This window comes from Euprymna scolopes, chromosome 37 (assembly GCF_053919585.1).
Source record: "Euprymna scolopes isolate OS-2025 chromosome 37, ASM5391958v1, whole genome shotgun sequence".
NCBI classification, from domain to species: Eukaryota; Metazoa; Mollusca; class Cephalopoda; order Sepiida; family Sepiolidae; genus Euprymna; species Euprymna scolopes.
The window spans coordinates 48,452,829-48,475,489 of record NC_136518.1 but is presented as its reverse complement, the minus strand read 5'-3'; the positions used below and the strand labels follow the sequence as shown (position 1 = coordinate 48,475,489).

General features: G+C 31.8%; 1 protein-coding gene across 1 annotated transcript in view; it reads left to right on the top strand.

The window, feature by feature from the left end:
- The window catches only part of LOC145261148 (intraflagellar transport protein 172 homolog), a 265,859-nt gene that overhangs the window by 98,327 nt on the left and 144,871 nt on the right, over positions 1-22,661 (top strand). The window contains exons 14-17 of the mRNA XM_080119448.1: positions 7,678-7,742; positions 9,003-9,050; positions 12,873-12,938; positions 20,906-21,007. Of these exons, the coding sequence (XP_079975574.1) occupies positions 7,678-7,742; positions 9,003-9,050; positions 12,873-12,938; positions 20,906-21,007 (281 nt within the window). The remainder of the gene's footprint in view (positions 1-7,677; positions 7,743-9,002; positions 9,051-12,872; positions 12,939-20,905; positions 21,008-22,661) is intronic.

Below are 22,661 nucleotides of genomic sequence, written 5' to 3'. Positions count from 1 at the left end.
TATAGTATTAGACCTGACGGAATGGTTAATTGTAGGTATTGATCGTTTCATACCCTCGAAAAGGTTTCAGCAAAAACCTAACAGCCAGCCATGGTTCTCTCCAGAATGTGCTGCTGCCATTGCGCACAGAAATCACTTTTTCCACTGTTTCCAACGTAATAGATGTATGGAAACTAAAGCCGCTTTCAGGACTGCCAGCAACCATTGTAAGAAAGTAATTAAGAGCGCAAGATGGTTGTATGCTCAATCTGTTAAGTCCAAAGTAGCTGAGCAGCGGCTTGGTTCCCACCAGTTTTGGCAAATAGCAAACAGAATTCTGAACAGAAGCGTGTGCTCCATCCCAACTATCATCAATGGACCTGAGGTAATCTCGTCAGCATCAGACAAAGCCAAACTCTTTGTCAAGAACTTTGCAGCTAATTCTACCTTTTGCGATCAAGGCCGCCAACCCCCAATATTTCCTCCTGTATCTGAAAACACACTATGTGATATACGTATATCTGTACGTGATGTTGCCAAGCTAATCAAAAACCTTGATTCCAGTAAAGCAACTGGCCCGGACGGTATTCCAATTATAGTACTCAAAAAACTTCAACCTGAACTAGCGCCCATACTTACAAAACTATTTAAATGTTGTCTTAAGGAGAATAGTTTCCCATCTCCCTGGAAAATTTCATCAGTATGCCCTGTATTTAAGAATTCAGGTGATCGCTCATCCCCCTCTCAGTACAGGCCAATAAGTCTCCTGTGCGTCATGAGTAAGTTGCTGGAATCTGTGTTAAATACAGAAGTAATCAACCATCTCAACAAAAATAACCTTCTTAGTGACACTCAATATGGTTTCCGCTCTGCTAGATCTACAGCAGATGTACTTACAGTTATATCTCATAGGATTAGCAAATCTCTCGACGGAGGCAACCTCTCTAGGGCAATTGCTCTTGACATATCTAAGGCCTTTGATAGGGTATGGCATAAAGGTTTACTTCATAAGATCTCTAGCTATGCTATAGCTGGAAATGTCTTCTCAATTATTAAATCATTTCTTTCTGATAGGTTCATAAGAGTAGTAGTTGAGGGGCAAAAATCAGAAGCCCACAGTATTAATGCCGGTGTCCCTCAGGGGTCCATCCTGGGCCCAACTCTTTTCCTGATCTACATTAATGATCTTCCAAATCACATCCTTACATCATTTGTAGACATTTATGCTGACGACACTACCATTTATGGTAGCACATCTAAGACAGTAAACGACCAAGTTCTCTCCAATTCTCTCTCCTCTGATCTTGAGCATGTAGTACAATGGGGAAAGGAGTGGCTGGTTACTTTTAATGCATCTAAAACCAAGCTTCTCTCTTTACATCATCAACATTCTGATCCACATCTGGCATCAATTGAAATGAATGGCTCTCGTCTTCAGGAGGCCTCAAGTTTTGACAAGCTTCTGGGCTTGACCATTACTCCTGATCTTAAATGGAACACATACATCAAATCTGTTGCCAAGGTCGCTGGAAAAATGGTGGGATCTTTCTATCGATCCAGTAGATATCTGACTGCTGATGCAATTCTCTATCTATATAAGAGCCAGGTACGTCCAAGAATGGAATACTGTTGCCACATCTGGGCAGGAGCTGCTAGAAAGGACTTGTCCTGCCTTGAGTTCAAAATAGACTTCGTAGCCTCGTAGGAGATGTCCTTTTCTCTTCCTTGCAACCTCTATCTCACAGAAGAGATGTTGCGAGTTTGTCTCTGATGTATCGTTATTTTCATGGAAAGTGTTCGACTGAGCTTCAATCTATGGTCCCCCCTCGCAAAACTTTCACAAGAAACACTCGTCTAGCTGTAAACACTATCAATAATTCCCCCCACTCTTTATCTGTGCCTAAACCTAAATGTAGATTCCATGAACAAAGCTTTTTATTAGAACTGCACGCCTGTGGAATTGTCTTCCGTTTTCCTGCTTTCCGGCTGACTACAATATGGTTGTCTTCAAGTCTAACGTAAATAAGTTCTTGATGAGCCGTTCCATATAAGTTATCAAATTTAACAAATTTTCATTACTAATGATTATTATATTGTCCAATTTCTACTGTACACTCTTTAACCCTTATCCTTGAGTGGCCTCTTGGCCTTGATAATGTGTTGATACCTATGAAAAAAAAAAAAAAAGAAAAAGTCCAATGTGAACAAGTTCTAATTGAATCGTCCCCCTAAGTAATCCAAGTTACAAAATTCCCACTGTTTACTATGCTAAAATCACAATGACTAATGTATACCTATTAACCTTTATCCTCGAGTGGCCTCTGGGCCTTGATACGTGGTGACACCCATGTAAAAAAAAAAAAAAAAAAAAAAACATTTGCGAAGTTTGTTTTTTTTACGTAATTTTACCATATCTCATTGTTAGGGCTTCCCAGAGAGAACTGATTTTAAATCCTTAGTTTATATTGCTCGAAAAATAATGGCATTCATCATTGTTCAACTTTCTTTTTGTCTACTGTTTCACCTCTTGCCACCATACACTTCAATTTCATGTCACCCATCTCTGGGTACAATTCTGTTTGCAAAGTAAAGTTATTCTGACATACACTAAAGGTGACCCATATCAAAATTCACACTAGCTAACTCATCGTTGATGTACGGCCCCATTATGTGACAAAAGATTCAGTTTAAAATTTTGTATAGTTTCCTAAATTTGAGATGATTGAAGGTTACATTGTCCAAGACGTGGAAATAAGAACCAAGATCAAAACAATGATCGGAATAATCCAAATTTTTATTCCACATCTAAAATAAAAATTGCAAAACCAAAACGGGTTGATATGCCATAACCCAAAGCGACAAAACAAGCCTACGCGTAAGACTTATTTGGAATTGCATTCGTTTTTTACTTATTTATTCATCTCCCGAAATTCTCGATGATGAATACGTATAATTAGACTCGGCTTCGGGTTCATCATATAACGCAATTCTCTAATGCATTAATTGGTGACTGCTGCTACTGTTGTTGCTAATGATAAAATCTTTTGTTCTCATGACTGAATGCATCTCTTATTGTAATTTGAAATTAAAGACAATTCCGCCTCCACATTTCTCGGAGAATAAGAGATGCGTGCATATTCATTTTAAGTTAGGAAGAATCAAAAAGTCAAAAACATATTTCTTTGTGAAGTCAAAAAAAAAAAAAGAACAAGAATAGATATTTCTAAGCTGCGGCCATTTTGATGAGCACATTTAGAAATGATGATCAAGTACATGAATATATCATGAAATAAAATATGGAGACAAAATGTAGTGAGACAAAAATGTAAAAAAAAAAAATTAAACATAAGAAAGAAAAAAAAAAAACAAGCAATATCTAACTATTTACATGACTTGTTTAGTTTGCTGTGTTTTTGATTTTAAAGATTTCACTTTTATTTTGATACTTGCTGGACACCTAGTGTTACCTGGTCATACAATATGCTTCAACATGATATTTTAATTTATACTCATTGCATAGGTATTATTATAGAACTAATCCTCTATTGATTATTATATATTACGAGGAATTATTTGCCCGGTAGACTAATTCGCAAAAGAAAAAATCATAATGATAATGTTTATCAAATTCCGTCTGTGTTTATTGTAAATATCATGTCAGCTGATATTTGGGTTTGATGATGAATGCCCTGGAAATGTCACTTCTGGTTAATGTTTAGTTTTAAAATATGCAAACAAAGAAATGATTTGTGGCAGTTTTAAAATGGTACCTCTTCTTTTATCGTAGATTAAACTCATTAATAAGAAAAAATTAAAATAAAATGGTGAATACACCCAAGCTTAAACAGGGGACCATTCGATCTGTAGTTGAATACTCTGCCACTAAGCTATATACCCAGATGACAATAATTCTGTTTTTTAAGAAGGAATCATTTGCTAAGATGCTATTATCTCCCTTGCCAGTGTAACGAATAAAAATTCCCTTTTAAAAATTCTTCTTTTTTATCTATAAGAAAAATCTATTTTTAGGGTCGCATTTTTTCGATTTTCAATACTTATCAAATGAATTTCTGTACAAAACATATCCAAGAATACTGCCAGATATATAAATTATCTTTGTGAAATTTACAAAAGATTGGCTCAGCTGTTTCGGAACCTATGAGAAAGGAACCCACACACACACACACACAAAGTAACTTTTACATAATAGTAGAGACAATCATAACTACAATGAAGATTTGTATTATTTGCACGAGAACTACTGTTCTCATCCTGAGTGTCATTGTGGACCCATGGCACAGGGGTTAGAGTACTTTGAAAAATTAATTGTCAAAAGTGATATTCTCCTGAAGGTTCAATTCTAAGTGTGGCCACTGAAAAATATAATTGTGAATTACTTAGGATCTCTATCCAGTCATGGCTGAAGAAACAAGAACATCCTACCCCCATGAAGTAAATAAAAGGTTTCAATGCCGTCCAAATCCCCAAGTTTGACAAAGTACACCTGAAGAAGGTCAGAGGTTACATCGACCAAAACGTTGTGAAAATCACACTCAAGGTGAGAACAGTAGTCCAATGAATTCAAATAATACGAATAACCAATCCTCATCTCAAAAATTCAGATACGATGAGAATCTCCATTATTTCTGTCAAAATTGGAAATATTTTCAAACATACACCAGCTATGGGAAAATAGCTTCACTGCCTTGTGGATGGCTTGGGAAAGGCAAGGGCTAAGGGAGTAAACCCTGACAAAAAATGTAATTTGGAGTTCCTATAGTGTATAGTGAAGCACTGCAACACCTGCAGCTGCACTTGCTCCAACCGTATTGATTTGCCTTTCCGTCGGACTTTGTCTACAATGCAATGAGAGAGACTCTGGTAACTGAGAAAACTTAGATCCTCTTTATCACCTGTCCAGGCTTGCATCCGGAGAGGCAGCTTCAGCTTTATAGCCACAGTAAATGCTGCAGTGCACCAGACTAAATGCTGAATGCCATTGTCTCACTAGACAGAATGTTGCCATCACATTAATCTTCATCCTGCTGACAGTAGAATTTACTTTCTCTAATGGATGCATATTTTTTCTAATCCGTTAAACTACAATACAATTATAATACTAAATGCAAAACAATCATGTTTGTTTTCTCAGAGCTTTTTGTATAACACCAACTGCATGTTAAAATATATGCTAGTTCTAGAATTGTCTGTTTTAACCATTATCCTGCCAACGATAGAATTTACGTTTAAATTTAATTTTTTATATAAGTTTATCATAGTTTGTAGACTATATAATTTTTTATATAAGTTTATCATAGTTTGTAGACTATATAATTTTTTATATAAGTTTATCATAGTTTGTAGACTATATAATTTTTTATATAAGTTTATCATAGTCTGTAGACTATATAATTTTTTATATAAGTTTATCACAGTTTGTAGACTATATAATTTTTTATATAAGTTTATCATAGTTTGTAGACTATATAATTTTTTATATAAGTTTATCATAGTTTGTAGACTATATAATTTTTTATATAAGTTTATCATAGTTTGTAGACTATATAATTTTTTATATAAGTTTATCATAGTTTGTAGACTATATAATTTTTTATATAAGTTTATCATAGTTTGTAGACTATATAATTTTTTATATAAGTTTATCATAGTTTGTAGACTATATAATTTTTTATATAAGTTTATCATAGTCTGTAGACTATATAATTTTTTATATAAGTTTATCATAGTTTGTAGACTATATAATTTTTTATATAAGTTTATCATAGTTTGTAGACTATATAATTTTTTATATAAGTTTATCATAGTTTGTAGACTATATAATTTTTTATATAAGTTTATCATAGTTTGTAGACTATATAATTTTTTATATAAGTTTATCATAGTCTGTAGACTATATAATTTTTATATAAGTTTATCATAGTTTGTAGACTATATAATTTTTTATATAAGTTTATCATAGTCTGTAGACTATATAATTTTTAATATAAGTTTATCATAGTTTGTAGACTATATAATTTTTTATATAAGTTTATCATAGTTTGTAGACTATATAATTTTTTATATAAGTTTATCATAGTTTGTAGACTATATAATTTTTTATATAAGTTTATCATAGTTTGTAGACTATATAGTTTTTTATATAAGTTTATCATAGTTTGTAGACTATATAATTTTTTATATAAGTTTATCATAGTTTGTAGACTATATAATTTTTTATATAAGTTTATCATAGTTTGTAGACTATATAATTTTTTATATAAGTTTATCATAGTTTGTAGACTATATAATTTTTTATATAAGTTTATCATAGTTTGTAGACTATATAATTTTTTATATAAGTTTATCATAGTCTGTAGACTATATAATTTTTTATATAAGTTTATCATAGTTTGTAGACTATATAATTTTTTATATAAGTTTATCATAGTTTGTAGACTATATAATTTTTTATATAAGTTTATCATAGTTTGTAGACTATATAATTTTTTATATAAGTTTATCATAGTTTGTAGACTATATAATTTTTTATATAAGTTTATCATAGTTTGTAGACTATATAATTTTTTATATAAGTTTATCATAGTTTGTAGACTATATAATTTTTATATAAGTTTATCATAGTCTGTAGACTATATAATTTTTTCCAGTTTATGTGAAAGTTATGTACATGAACTATTGAAATCAAGTTAGTTTAATGTAAATATGTGATATAAATTATATTTGGAATAAAATTATGACTTTCATACATTATTTCAAAAATTGAAGAAACAGTGGTAGGAAAAAAGGTGGCCCTGAAGAAGAAAATGAAAAAAATAAATAAATAAAAAGGAATATGTGCAAAGAAATAAAAAATGGTTAATCTGTCAACTGATTTTCTTTTATGTTTGAAGTAATATTAAAGTCGATTTGTCATGTGTAATTTTGAAATTGTAGCAGTTTGAAAGTGATGATTGAATGTATCCATTTTAAGCTTTTACCAAACATAGAATTTACTTTTCAATTTAATTTTTTTTAATCTAAATTTATCATAACTTGTAGATGACATAAATAATTTTTGCAGTTTATGTGAAAACAATATACGTAGACTATTGAAATTAAGTTCGTTTAATGCAAATATGTGATAAAAATTGAATTTGAAATAAAATTATGACTTCTTCAAAAATTATATATTTAAAAAAAAAATTTAATTTTTTTATTTTTGGAATCCTTTGAGATGAGGCTTCATAATTTGTGTATTCATTCTTTTGTTTTTTTTGCATACTGTTATCTTCATCTTCATAGTTGTTGTTTTGTCACGTTGGGATGCCAGAGGATGAGTTGGCCAAAATGTGGTGAAACAACAACGATGAAGATGGAGATAAGTCCACAAAAAAAAAAATGAATTAAAGAATTATGTTCCATTGAAGGAACAATGGTAGAAAGAAGATTTAATTGAGGATTAAAAAAAAAAACGCATTACAAAATTAAGTAATATGTTTGCTGTACATGTAGAAAAAATTATCAAAGAAATGGTTAATCCAAAGAACGAGATAATCCACAAATAGCAACAAGAATAATAATCCAGCAGAGGTAATCTGAAATATAATTTCTTGCTTGTCCTTTTCTGTTTTTTGTCCTTATTTTTTATCTGCTACTATTAAATGCCTATAACTTAAAAAAAAAATATTTTGTTTCCAGTTGACCTACTTTCGGACTCAATGATTGCCCAAGTTGAACATGACTCTAAGATTGATTGGATGGAGGTAAGCAGTCCATCAGCCCTCATTTCATTATCATATTTTGTTTAATGTCCATTTTATATGCTGGCATGTGTTGGACAACTTAGCACTTGTGCACCACTGCAAAGGAACCACTGTTTTGGTTTTCAGTTTGAACATTTGGAGGGGGGTACCGCAGGGACAGGCAACTTTCATTCATTGATTACAAAAAATAAAGTTTTGATTTTGTTACAAAAATTGAAAATTTTGACAAAAAAGTAGTTTTCTTAAAATTCATACGCATTTCAATCTTGCATGTTCAAAAATATTTAGAAATGTTAAAATCATACATTTTGACAACTTTCATTTATGCATTCGTTTCTAACAAAGTTTAATGATTCTATTTTATTAGTTACAAAAAATTCAAAATTTTGACTTTGTTACAAAAAAAAATTTTAATCTCTATTTTTTGTTTATTTTGTGTGTTATTATAATTTTCTTACATTAATTTTAATTAAATAAATGTGTAACAAACATTTTCTAAAAAAAACAAAAACACATTTATGGTTACCTGAAAAAACTAAAAAAATCGGTTTTGGAATTGGAAATTATGCTAAAATTTTTCTGATTCTAATTAATTGTCCTAAAACTTGTATGTGTGTATATATGTATTGTCTTGCTGTATCACAGCTCTTCAGTGCAGCTAGATTAGCACCTCTCCCTAACCAGAGATGGAACCTTCAACCATCTAGTTGATAGTCGGCAGTTCTATCTACTAGGTCACAGAAGTGCTCGTAAATGATATCTACAATGTCAATTTATATAATCAAAAATTGTTGCTTCGACCATGCACAATTTGTTTATTTGCTTTTCATTATTGGGTGATGTCTGTTGCTGTTTCTTAGCATAAAAAACGGCAGGAGACATCACCCAATAACAGTACTCAATCCGAGGAGGAGATTTTTAAAGAGGGGGAAGAATGGCAGCTTTATAGGTTGAAATCTATCCATCTATAAGAGTCCTTATTGTTGGCTAGTTCTTGATGTTGAAGTAGTATTTTTTCACACCCTACATAAAATGGCTTCATGCCTTGTCTGGAGCTATTTTTATTTAAAAAAAAAAATGAATAACAAAGTAAATAAGTGACAGAAAAAGAGAGTGAAGGACAGAGAGAAAGTGGAAAATTGTAGTCTAAATTTTCAGAGCCTTAAACCAAAATAAGAATAGTAGTCCGATTATTCACTAGTAATCAAAAGTTTTGAAACTGAATTTGATAAGTTTTTTTTTTTTTTTTTTTCATTTCAGCTGAATGAGACTGGAAAATATCTTTTGTTCCGGGATAAAAGAATGAAGGTAAGTCCATGATAACAGTACCTGTGCCTGCGAATAATCTTTAATATTTTCTTTTTTGCATTCGTATTCAGAATATATTCATATTTATTCATTCATATCTCCTCTACTTGCTTCTCTCTCTCTCTCTCTGTATCTGAGTTAATCAACATTTGTTTCCATAAGACTTTTTTCTGTATATTTTAATTGTATATGTCTCTTCAATGCAGTTACACTATCAACTGCCTCAAATTGGAACTGAGACTCAACTGTTTAGATAAAAGTCACCACTTTTAACCTCTATGCCATCTGGCTGCTGCTAATGTAGGTTAAACTGCAAATGATAAACATTGTCAAATGCCAGAAGCTCTGTTTGTTTACACAAAAAGCAATGTATTTATACATTTGTGACAATTTATTTCACTTATCATTATGCTTAACCCAAGAAAGTGAACATATTTTAGTCATTCATAGATAGGCTGTTTTGCTGTATCACAGCTCTTCAGTGCAGCTAGACTAGCAACTACCTCAAGTTGGGATTGAAATTCAATGATCTAAATGACAATGTGCATGCACTGTGCCTTATGTTATAATATTACATGTCAATGTACGCTAGATTATAGGAAATATATCCATGCAAGAAAGGAAGGCTATAAAACATTTTTTTTTTCAACATTAGATGTTTATTGGTAAAAACTAACTGAAATAAACATTATTCGTTTGTGAGACTGCATACTTCTGCCTGACGATGCAAGGATGGGCTAAAGTCTTATCTGGGCTTTACTTCTCCATATAGTTTAAAGTATTTCCAAACTCGTGCCATAGAAATGTTGATAACTCAAAATCTGTTTATCTGAAATTTTGCATGCTACTTTACTGTTATCAAAGATCAAACTTAACATGGTCAAAGGTCAGGATCATATAATATGTGGAACTTCATTGGCTACAATATGGACCAAGTAGTGTGTTTATACGATGAACCGATGATCGGAGCTTAAGTTATCAACAAATGTGTGATTTTCACCCTTTCCATGACTTTTAACATGGATATCCTAAAATTAAAGCAGTTTTACATTAGACTATGGCTGATATTTTGACCAAGTTCCATGATGATTGGTCAAGTGATGTTGGTGGTAAGCTGTATGCAAACAAACATACTGATATATCAACAAACTTGACGGAAAACATAACCTCCCTGGCAGAAGTAATAAGTACAAAAAGCAATAACATGTATTGAAGGCTGAAATTTTAAGTTATCAAGGAAAGGCCAATGAGATGGAGATACACTGTGCACAATAATCTCTGTAAAAAAAGTCCTTCAGCCAGACCAAATCTATGATTATGCCAAGTTAAAGCAAAGATTATCACAGACCTTGCTGTAGTTTGAGACTAATGCAAAGAAAAAAAAGATTATTTATTTTTATTAATTATCTATATTAAAAAATAAAAAATTATTAGTAAAATTTATTTAAAATTAATTTAAACATCTATAAAATAACTAAACTTCTTAGCCCATTAAAAACAGGCAAAAGTTATAGCCTGTTGACTTAAAATGAATGCTTTATGCTAAATTGATGCTTGAATATGGGTAAATTTGTGCTCATTTTTTATTCTTAATCCTATTAATTCTTAACTGTGCATCAAACGAATACTATAATAGTTAGTTCACTGCACCTTATAACAAAGGTCCATACAAAATTTCAGCCAGATTGATCCAATGGTTTCCAAGAAAACTTCTAGAGTAAATGTGGTATTGTGATCATTATTAATCACTAACTTTGCATCGAACAAATGCTATAACAATTTGTTTACACATTATAATAAATGTCCATACAAAATTTCAGTCAGTAGTTTTTTGTTTGTTTTTTTAATGGAAACCACTCAAGATGTAAGGAGCTAGTAAGAATGAGAGCTGATTATTACAAAGACATGAGATGCCTATTAACCTTAGTCTTGAAAAGACCAAGGCTGTAGGTAGATGGAAAACAGTGAGCAGAAAGAGAGTTCCATAACCTTGCAGTCCTTATAAAGAAGTTACTGGAATAGGAAGTTGTTTTACAATGAAGTATTAAAACAACAAATTGATGAAAAGTGGAACGAACAGACAGATAGACTAAGAGAAATATAAATATCTTGACTAGCATACTGCAGTGAGCTTTGCCACATGCTGGAGAACATAATTCCGCCACTTATCATGGTTTTGGGTTTGTCTTCCAGCTGTCAAGAATGGCTTACCATGATCAACACTTATCTGGTCGAGCTATCTACACAGACGTGGCAGAAAAGAATAGACACCTATAGAAACAGTTTATTTCAATGAACGAAATACAAAATAAATGGTCACAAATTTAATAACTAATACTTAGTTGACATTCTCCTTGCTGTTCATAATACTAAAACCATTCTAGGAATGGTATTGATCAGTTGACAAATATCATCTTTAGGAATTTCTTGCCATGTCTGACACAATAATGCTAAAAGTTCAGGCTTAGAAGATGACATCCTTTTCTTTTTGCGAAGCTTTCAGTCTAATATACCCCAAAGGTTTTCAATTGGGTTCATATCTGGAGACTGACTTGACCATGGAAGTTTATTTATCTCATTTTGGCTCAACCAGAGTGACAAGGAGCTCTGTCTTCCATAAATAGGGAGTTAACTTAGTTCATTTTACCACTTGAGAATATTGGTAGGAGCGACCATCACTCTAAATTGCACTCAACACCATAACTAAGAATCTCCCCCCCCCCATGTTTCAGCATTGGCTGCAGTCTTTTTAAGTCAACCTCTTGTTAATGGAGCCTTCATACCCATACCCTTCCACTGTTGAGAAATAATGCGAATCGTGACTCATCAGAGAAAATGACAGTGGTCCGAAAGGTCATAGATTTCTCTACCATCTTGCGAACCAAATCTTTTCTGCATTTGATATTGACAGAATGAAGAAGAGGTTTCTTTTTCACAGCTCTACCATAGTAGCCCAGCTTGTGAAGATACCTGACAGCTGTTCTGGAACTGACACCAGCTTGTGTTGCAATGTCAGAGGCTTTGCACCAAGGATCCTCTTCATTTCTTTTCACATGATGCAAGGTTCTCTCAGATGGCCCGGGGCAACCTGGAATGAGGTTTTGTGCACTCTTTGTCCTCTCTTGTGAATTGTATGATTGCTCTATAAACAGTAGAAAGGATTATTAAAATATTTTCTGCTATTTTGCACTGACTAAGACCTCCTTCATGATTCATCTTCACAGAAATTCTGATAGTTTTGATGCTCCTTTGGTTCGCTGCTTCAGTGTTGTTAGATGCAATTTTAATGAAATACTTCAAATTATTTCAACACTATTCTTATGTGTAAATATAAATAAGCATATATAAATCTTAGGAAAAAATATTTATCTTAGTTGTAGAATAATCTATTCTTTTCTGTCATATCTGTGTATTTGCTGGTTATATTCTTGATTTTATTTCAATGAAATCTTTATGGTTTCTTTACACAGCTGAAGTCTAGTAACCAAAAAACATGTACAAACCATGTTAATCTTTCTTTTCAATTTCAAACATCATTGTTGATAAATCTCTTAATATCAAGCTTCCGTCCGATCTCTGCATTTCTTTGCCTATCTCACAAAATTACTTCACGGATAGTTCTTAAAACATTTTATTTCAGAAACATTGTGCTTCTTCCCCTTCTCTTCAAGTATGGTCTATGTTTGACTTATATAGTAAGAAATAGGAACTATCAATGCATTGTAGTTTTAACTTCAAAGGTTATATCCATGAATCAATAATTTTATCTATTTTCTTTTTTCTTTGAAATGATAAATAATTTCTGTCTTTGAATAATTTCAGTTAAATCTTTTCAACATCGATGAACAGCAAAGAGTGGCTATCTTGAATTACTGTTCTTATGTCCAGGTAGGTCTATTTTGAAACATTTTCTTTTTATAAACATCAGGATTTGTTTACAAAGAAAGTAATTAATTCCCGGATGTGACAAGTGTGACTAGTTTTGTAATGGCAGAATTATCTCCCTTGAAAGAACTGCTTTAAGGGATCGATCTATATGGTAAAATAAAAAAATTTTTACTTTTATATATTTTATACTTTTTGGTATAAATCAGCAAGTATTGAATTTGAACATTGGAGTAGCAAGTATTGGACTTGGACATTGGCGTAGCAAGTATAGGACTTGGACGTGGAGGAAAGCAAGTCTTGGATTTAGAGGTTGGGGTAGCAAGTATGGGATTTGGATGTTGAGGTAGCAAGTATTGGATGTGGACGTTGGAGTAGCAAGTATTGGATTTGGATGTTGGAGTAGCAAGTATTGGATTTGGATGTTGGGGTAGCAAGTATTGGATGTGGACGTTGGAGTAGCAAGTATTGGATTTGGATGTTGGAGTAGCAAGTATTGGATTTGGATGTTGGAGTAGCAAGTATTGGATGTGGATGTTGGAGTAGCAAGTATTGGATGTGGACATTGGAGTAGCAAGTATTGGATGTGGACGTTGGAGTAGCAAGTATTGGATGTGGACGTTGGAGTAGCAAGCATTGGATTTGGACGTTGGAGTAGCAAGCATTGGATTTGGACGTTGGGGTACCAAGTCTTGGATTTAGAGGTTGGAGTAGCAAGTATTGGATTTGGATGTTGGGGTAGCAAGTATTGGATGTGGATGTTGGAGTAGCAAGTATTGGATTTGGATGTTGGAGTAGCAAGTATTGGATTTGGATGTTTGGATGTTGGGGTAGCAAGTATTGGATGTGGATGTTGGAGTAGCAAGTATTGGATTTGGACGTTGGAGTAGCAAGTATTGGATGTGGACGTTGGAGTAGCAAGTATTGGATTTGGACAAGTATTTTACAGCAGTGTGTTGAATTTAAAGCAGTTGAATTTAACCACACGACCCACGTAAGCAAATTAGAATGATATTACTCTGTTTTTGACTAAGTAGATCATCCCTGGCAGACAGGTTTCATCATACACACACATGGTCATGCTGAAATAGTAACATTAAATATAGTAGTGTTGAAATGAGAAATTCTACACAGATGGCTTTCACAGAGTACAGCTCAAGAATCAAACCTCCCACATTTATCATAGACCTGCTTTTGCAAAACCAATGGCATGAAAGCCACACTCTTCCATTTTTCCACAGTTATACTAAAGGCTTTTAGCTTGTCTTTGAGGATATTCTTGAAATATTTCTTTTGCTTGTGTCTTGGAAACAGCATCCTAATGCAGATTTTCTTATAATATCGTTCATGCAAATTCTCTATTCTCTGATCTATGCAATACATTACTTTATCAATTATAGTAGGTATCCCAAACCAAAATTTTATTTTTATCATATCTAAAAAAAAGTAATGTGGGCATGTAGATTTTTGTAAACCATTTACAAAAATACCAAATTTATTTTGGTAGGTCAATTAGCCATCAAGTTATGATCATTCAAAGTTTGTCGGAAAGTTGAAATTTGCTATCGTGGCCGAGAAGCCAAATTTCATAGTCTATAACTAAAAATGTAAGCTACTAACAAGTGAAAAATCCTTATAAATGTAATGTCATCTTGTAGTAGATGAAAATTAATACAAATTTAGGCAATAAATATTAGATGAAACCAACTTAAACACTAGGCAAAATCCCTCTATCAACGTGAAAACAGTGAAAATACGACACGGAAAGGCAACTTTAACTGTTCATATCAATTTCATTTTAATAGCTAATGTATTGAATCTTCTTAGTATGATTCAAAACACATTGGAGATCAAGATAATTCTTTCTTTTAATTATAAATTGATAAAACCACTCAATTGTGGACCATGTAAAAGCAGTCAAACAGGCAATTTTGTAAAAAGGGCAAAAAAAGGTAAAAAAAATGAGTCAAAAGTATACGTTACTGAAATTGCTATAAAACTGTAACCATTGGTGGTAGAAGCTTGAAACTCTGCAACTTTACTAATTTTGGGGTGAGGAATTAAAAAAAATGGTTGTCTTGTTTCTAATACAAAACTTTTTGCCACAGAAATACTTTTACTTTGGGAAATTTAAACTCGCCAAAAAAGCACCGACGATAATAATATTTAGAAATTTTTTATACAAAAAAAAGGCACAAATTTTTTTAAACATTGAAAAACTTTCAACTTAAAAAACAAGTAAGAAAGATATTTTAGGTCTTACGACAATTCCTTTCTTATCGATCTTCTCTCAGAATTCTTTCATAGGCTTCTGCTATGGTAGATATCTCAGGAACCCTCCAAATCCCACCATCACTTGAAACTGGCATTACCTCAAAATCCCATCTGTAGACAAATGCTGACTCTACTTGTGCAATGTCATCTGATAAAGGCCATCGAAAATAATCTTTTCTACTTTTTGTTTGCATTAAAAATTTTACTACAGCGCTGGATGCAGATATAATATCAATGACTTGGCCAATGTAAAAGTTGGTGTCATAGTAGACAGCTACCCATTGTCCTTGATGTTCATAACTGAAGATATCCTGAGATGGATCTTCATCACAACTGCAGGAGTTATCTGAATGTTCAGCAGATTCACTTACGGAAGACATTTTTTGTTGCTTTGGTGGAGGTGGAGATGAATCAATTGGATTTCTTTTCAAGTAGTCAGAGAGAGCAGCTTCCAGTTGAACTTTATTTCCACTGACAAGATGTTGCAAACACAGATAAAAATAATTTTATGTGCTCTTTATAGTGATATATTGCCAGGGCATTTTCAAATAGAGAATTAAACCTATTTGCCCGATAACTTGTGATTTGAGATTGGTACCCTTCTTTGCTGCAGAATGCCAGCCATTCTGTCCTGCAACTACTTTTATTGTTTATGAGTGTATGTACGGGTGACAAAAAAAAAATTAATATGCGTTCTGTCACAATTTCTGTTAATGCTGACATAAAAAGTTTTTATGTAATTATTTTCAAATTTTAGGACAAAATAATTTAATATATTTGCTAATATATAGCCTTGGAACTGAGTTTTTATATTTAGTCAGTTTTTTTCTACAAAGCGTAAATGTTGACATGTTTTACGAATCCAAAACAAAGAAACAAAAAATTAGTAAATAAATAATGCTTATTTTAAGTAATTTATTTTAAATAATTTTTTTTTAATTCTCTTTTTTTTTTTTATAATTAAAAAAACTTATGTTTCTGAACAATAACAAAAACATATACTTTATCGTCATAAGTCACTAGCCGAACGTTTTGTTTATGAATTTAATTAAAATAATTTAACAATGCTAAAGTTTATCCAACCGAAAAAAATAAAAGTTTCCGTCAGTCCCACACAACTAAAAATGTTTTGTACACGGTTTTATTAATTAATTTAATTAAAATAATCTAACAATGCTGAAGTTTATCCAACCGTAACCGAAGGAGAAAGCGATGAAAGAACATATGAAAGTTTGAAAAAAGCTATAGAAAATAAACTGGCATTATTTTTTAAATTGTAAATTTTCATTTTTTTTAATGACGTTCTAAAAATATTAATTAAAAAAATATCTTTCTATAACTTTTAAATAATAAAGAAAAAACAAACTCACCTAAGAACTTTGGTAAGTCCATAGTGAAACGAGTTGTTTGTTTATGTTTTTTAGTCAGTCAGTACGTTGTGCTGCTGTGTGGCTACTGGCTAGCTGAGAGTTGATAATTGGTCTCTCTGGCATTAAGTTGAAAATCTCTGTAGGTACCCCAACTTTTATTAGTGTGCGCTCCTTGATTTATGGGGCCATAAACATGACACCAACAGATTATTAAAGAGGAGATATTCCTCTACAAAATGATGCCTTTTTCGGAATTCTTACTATAAAATTTCTTTCATGTTTCTTTCACTGAAGTTTTCAAGTTGGATTTTTTTTAGAAAAACCACTTATAACCTTTTAATAACCTCACCATGTTATTAAGTGACCTTTTTTCTTTAAAATGATACCATTTTTATATACTTAGAGACTCACAATATGAAGCGCAACAAATTTGAAAAACATCAACATTTTTTTTGTGTAAAAAATAAAGCGACATTTACCAAAATTAGAGGCATAACTTGAAAAATCCTGAAAAAAAAAACTATTAAAGACACAAGAAAAAGAATTATATATCTATAAAGACAAAAGATTAAATTTTATTTAAATCAAAACCATATCAAAATAACCCAAAAAACAAACGAGATATCGCAAGTTGAAGTTAAGGGAAATTTTACTTTATTTACTAGTTTTCGCACCTAAACTAGGCCAGTTTGGGATACCTAATTATAGCGGATATTAATGTAGTCTTTCCATAATAATTATTTCAATAATTTTATAGTTGCATATATCATATTCATTACCATATTGTATCTCTATTTTATTTTTGGTTCTCTGAGAATAAATCTATGTATGTAAATCCAACTGTTTCTTCACTATTATCCTTTCTTTTTCCTATTCCAACCTACATGTTTTGCACTCGAGGTAGGAAAGAGTGTCCTGAACAGCATCTCCACAGATGTGGCAGCAGTACTTCATTTCAGCACATATTTGACTTATACAGGTAGAGGGTTGCATCAGATGTGAGATACTTTCTGGGTGATAATACATGTGATTTTGCTTAACAACGATAGCTGACTCCAACGCTGTGTGATCTTTTCCTTAATTGCAGTCAGCACATCAGCAGTTGATCTTGCAGGATGAAATTTACCCGCTATTTCAGATGCTTCAACTGAGAGATCTTTTTAGGATTCAAACCATCTTTTTAACCACGCTGTTTGTATCTCTCTTGTATGAGGGTTGATCCAAAATAATGCACCCTATTTTTTAAGAAAAAAAAATTGAAGAGCTATAAAGACAGGAATGGTATGATTTAAAGAAGCGACCTTTTGTGTTCCAGAATCCATTTTTCTATATAGTCACCCCCATTCTCAATGCACTTTTGACATAGTGGCTGTGTATGGATGTCCAAAGTGCACTTAGTCACTTACATCTAGCACTACTCTGAAATCAACAAACCCATCTCCTAATAATAGTGACATGAACTGTGTTAGAATATTTTGATATGTAATAGGGGGTATGATCCCTGAAAGTTTGGAGATTCTATTTATAAACATTGCCCATAGGAACTGACGAATCAAATTAAACCATGTTCTGCTAGCAACCAATCATAAACCAGAACTGCTACTTAAAAATTGAATCTTTTAACATTCAAGCACATAATATTTTCATGTCAACACGAGAAGGATCTTTTGCTCTTTGCTTGCAAAATTATAAAGTTCAGGACCTGTACGGAACAACTACCCACTGAAAATTCTTCATCTCCAGGAATTGTATAGAATAACTACCCATCGGAAACTCTTCTGAAATTAAACATGGCTTCCAATTAAAGATACTGCATCAGCTTTGTAAAAGTTCAACAGGTGCCGGTGAATATTGATTGGTTCAATTTTTTCTGTATGAAAGAATTCAATGACACATCTTTGCTTCTGATGCACATCCATCACTCTGGGTTTCTTTCTTAGTTTCACACTGTCAGTATCTGCAACAGAGAGATGATCTTTCAGGTTATGAATGAATAAGTTCAGTCATCATAACAATTCAATTTGCAATCCCCTCTGTTCCATTCAAGTAGAATAAAACTATAGAAGGCATTATTTTTACAACGCTTTTCATACTTGGTTCATCAGGTATATTCTCCAGGTAGTTTTTAAGTTCTTTTTCACAAGCCTAGTGATTCTTCTGTCTTTTTATTTTTACCTTATACTGATATATTATAACATTCTACTTTGAACAATGTATATTTCATTCCTTATGTCAATTTTATTTTTATTTTCACTAGTATAAGGACAGGTCATTCTTCCAAATATGAAGCCATCGATTCCTATTTAGAGACTAATATTTTAAGGATTTGGGTTATTCCTTCAAGTGGAATTATTTGGATTTTTTTTTAAATTTGGTTTTCCAAGAATACTTTGCAGATACTTTTGCAAAATCTTGTATATGTTAGTCATGTGACATGTATTATGAGCCCAGTTAAAAGTAGTCCACCTACTAACTAGTCAACTCGGTGAAAGTAAGAATGATACAGTGGAAGTAGGTCTTTTATTGTATTTGTTTGTGATTATTTGTATACACATCGGATAAGATAAGCAACAATTAAAACATTTGAATCAGAAAGCAACATATTCCGTATAATACATAAAAGTACGAAAGTGCAAGTTCCAATATTTTTAAATTTTGACCATTTAGCAGCTATTTTTACTGGTTAAAGACCCAATCAAATTTGTTTCTATTACTGTGTGTGTGTGTATATATATATATATATATATATATATATATATATATGAATCACCTATATATCAAGCTGCAAGTCTGCAGACTAAAAATTGAAAGAGGAGTTTGTTAGAGAATTTACATCAAACAGACAAGTTCACTTATATATAAGTACAATAATATGTTGAAAAACACTTAAAAAGAGTTAAAAACATATTTATTTTTTGGGAAGGAAACACAAAACGAATTTTCCTTAATCTAGGGAGTTTCGAAAGAAATACTTTTCTTCTCATCAGAGGAGGGGAATTAGCAAAATGTGGAATAAGATTTTCCTTGTAAAGTATTTGATGAAACTGCAAGTATGAAGCGGATCATACTAGCGTAAAAATGAAAAACAGAGAGAGTGGGAAAAAAATGAAAAATAATTTCACGTGAATGGATGTTCAAATCAGTGACGAGTGGAAAATCCAGAGACAGTAAAATCGAAATTGTTTTTCATTTATTTATGCATATATATATATATATATATATATATATATATATATATATATATATAGAAGTGTAAGCCATTTTGAGTTTCAGAACAGTTTCGGATGGTTCGCTGTTACACACAAGTCCTGGTAGGTGATTTGTTTGTTGTAGACAGTTCCACAGAACAAAATATTCTTACCGTGTTGAAACCCGGGAAAAGAACATGTGAAATTGCTCCAGAAAAGGTTTAATATTTATGAAGCAATTCTGGTTTCTGATTGGTTGGTAGCAGAACGTTAATTAATTTGATTCGTCAGTTTTTAGCAGCATCCTTTATAAATAGAATCGTCCGACTGTGTGGGATCATACCCCCATTATCAACCCAAAATATTGCAACAATATATATATATATATATATAGTGTGCAGGATGGAGATAAATATTGGTTTAATGTAAGTAAGAATGATGCTGTATAAGTAGTTTTTTTGTGTGTATTTTTTATAATACACACTGGATAAAACAAACAGCAGTTAAAACATTTGAATCAGAAAGCAACAGATTCTGCATATAACACAAAAGACTAAAATACATTTATCTACAAACATGTTTTATCATCTCTGTGATTCACCAGTGCAACTAAACCTAGTCATATTCAAAACAGGGATCTCAGTGATTGGATCTAGCAAGCTACCCAACTGAGTCAAGGACCCTGTAGTGGTAATTGTATTGGATTATAAATAATTTTATTTGTTTGTTTATTTTAGTGTTTTATTTTTGTTTATATATTATACTTATAATTGAAAAGTATTCCATTATTTTTATGGGAAAACATTGCATCAATGCTAAGTTAACGTCATTATTTTCTTATTCAAATTGTTTCAAATTCTTTATGAAACCTTTAACTCCTATTATAACTGAGATATATTTTTGTGATTCTAGGTTTGTGTGTGTGTGTGTGTGTGTGTGTGCATTTTTTGTCATATGCAAGTCTTTGGTACTTTGTCACCTTTTCCAATTTTGCTCTGTTATATAGAGCACTTTCCTCAACCAAATTGTCTATTCTTTCAACTTTATTTAATATGAAAAGCAGTGTAAATGTGGATGTGTGTATAAATTTTTGTTTGCTTTTATTAATGTTTGAATGGAATTTTTTTCTTCTTTTTAGTGGGTTCCAGGAAGTGATATTGTAGTTGCTCAAAATCGTGGCAACTTGTGCATTTGGTACAACATTGAAGCGCCTCAAAAGGTGACCATGTTTGCTATCAAGGTAAATATTAAATCCTTCCATTCTTTTTTCCTTTTATGACCAAAGGGATTTTTGGCTTGCCTGTGTTGCTTAAATTTTTCCATTGTTTTCATTTTTTATCTTTGTATCTCATATTAAGGTGAAATGTTTTATGAATGATTTCCAACTTTTCCTTTTAATTAAGGTGAAATGTTTTATGAATGATTTCCAACTTTTCCTTTTAATTAAGGTGAAATGTTTTATGAATGATTTCCAACTTTTCCTTTTAATTAAGGTGAAATGTTTTATGAATGATTTCCAACTTTTCCTCTTAATTAAGGTGAAATGTTTTATGAATGATTTCCAACTTTTCCTTTTAATTAAGGTGAAATGTTTTATGAATGATTTCCAACTTTTCCTTTTAATTAAGGTGAAATGTTTTATGAATGATTTCCAACTTTTCCTTTTAATTAAGGTGAAATGTTTTATGAATGATTTCCAACTTTTCCTTTTAATTAAGGTGAAATGTTTTATGAATGATTTCCAACTTTTCCTTTTAATTAAGGTGAAATGTTTTATGAATGATTTCCAACTTTTCCTTTTAATTAAGGTGAAATGTTTTATGAATGATTTCCAACTTTTCCTTTTAATTAAGGTGAAATGTTTTATGAATGATTTCCAACTTTTCCTTTTAATTAAGGTGAAATGTTTTATGAATGATTTTCAACTTTTCCTTTTAATTAAGGTGAAATGTTTTATGAATGATTTCCAACTTTTCCTTTTAATTAAGGTGAAATGTTTTATGAATGATTTCCATCTTTTCCTGTTTGTTCCTATTTACTTACTTCCTCACTAAGACAGAGGTAGATACCTGGTTAGTTTTTAATGTGAGGAAATTCCAGCTCCCCAAAAGGGGGTGTTCTGGATTGGAACAAAAATAAAAACTTGTCTCTGCCTAAAATAACTTCTCCTTCACTGATTGAAGACACATTAAACTATGTATAGCATCAGAACAGATACTACACTTTTCTGCCTGTTGCCGTTTCACTTCTTCCACCTGTTAAGAACAGATAATGATCAATTGAAACCCTCTATGTTTGAAGTCATCTATCATGTATTGTTGTGTAATCGGCATCTATGTGGAACACACTTTAAAGCATTTCAAATAACTGATGAGAAATGATGTTTATTTAAACACAACTGTGTAACTATAATAGGTAAAAATACAAAAAAGAATAAAACATATGATTGGTTTCTCTACACCCCTCCCTACACACTCTGTTGCAAAAAAGGTGGGGGAGGGTAAATAAGGAAAGAAACTTTTGTCATTTGAACATCAGAGAACCGAGATTAACCTAAGTTCAAGATGGACACCTGTTCTATTTCAAAGTAATCTCCCCATTTTTTCATTCTTCATATCTTTTTATTGCTGAAAAAGAAACCCTTAATTTTAGCACCAGAATCTTGAAATTTGTGTATTCACAGCTTTACCTCTAATATCATAGATACTATAAGATGAAAAGTAATATCATCTATAATATAAATCTCACCTGTCTGTTTAAATGTATGTATGTATGTATGTATTTCTGCCTAAAACTTTCGACAGAGGCGACGGATTTTCACAAGGTTGGTATCGTTTTGAAGCTCGACCCTTTGACAAATATTGAAAAATTGGCTAAAAACATTAATTCCTTCA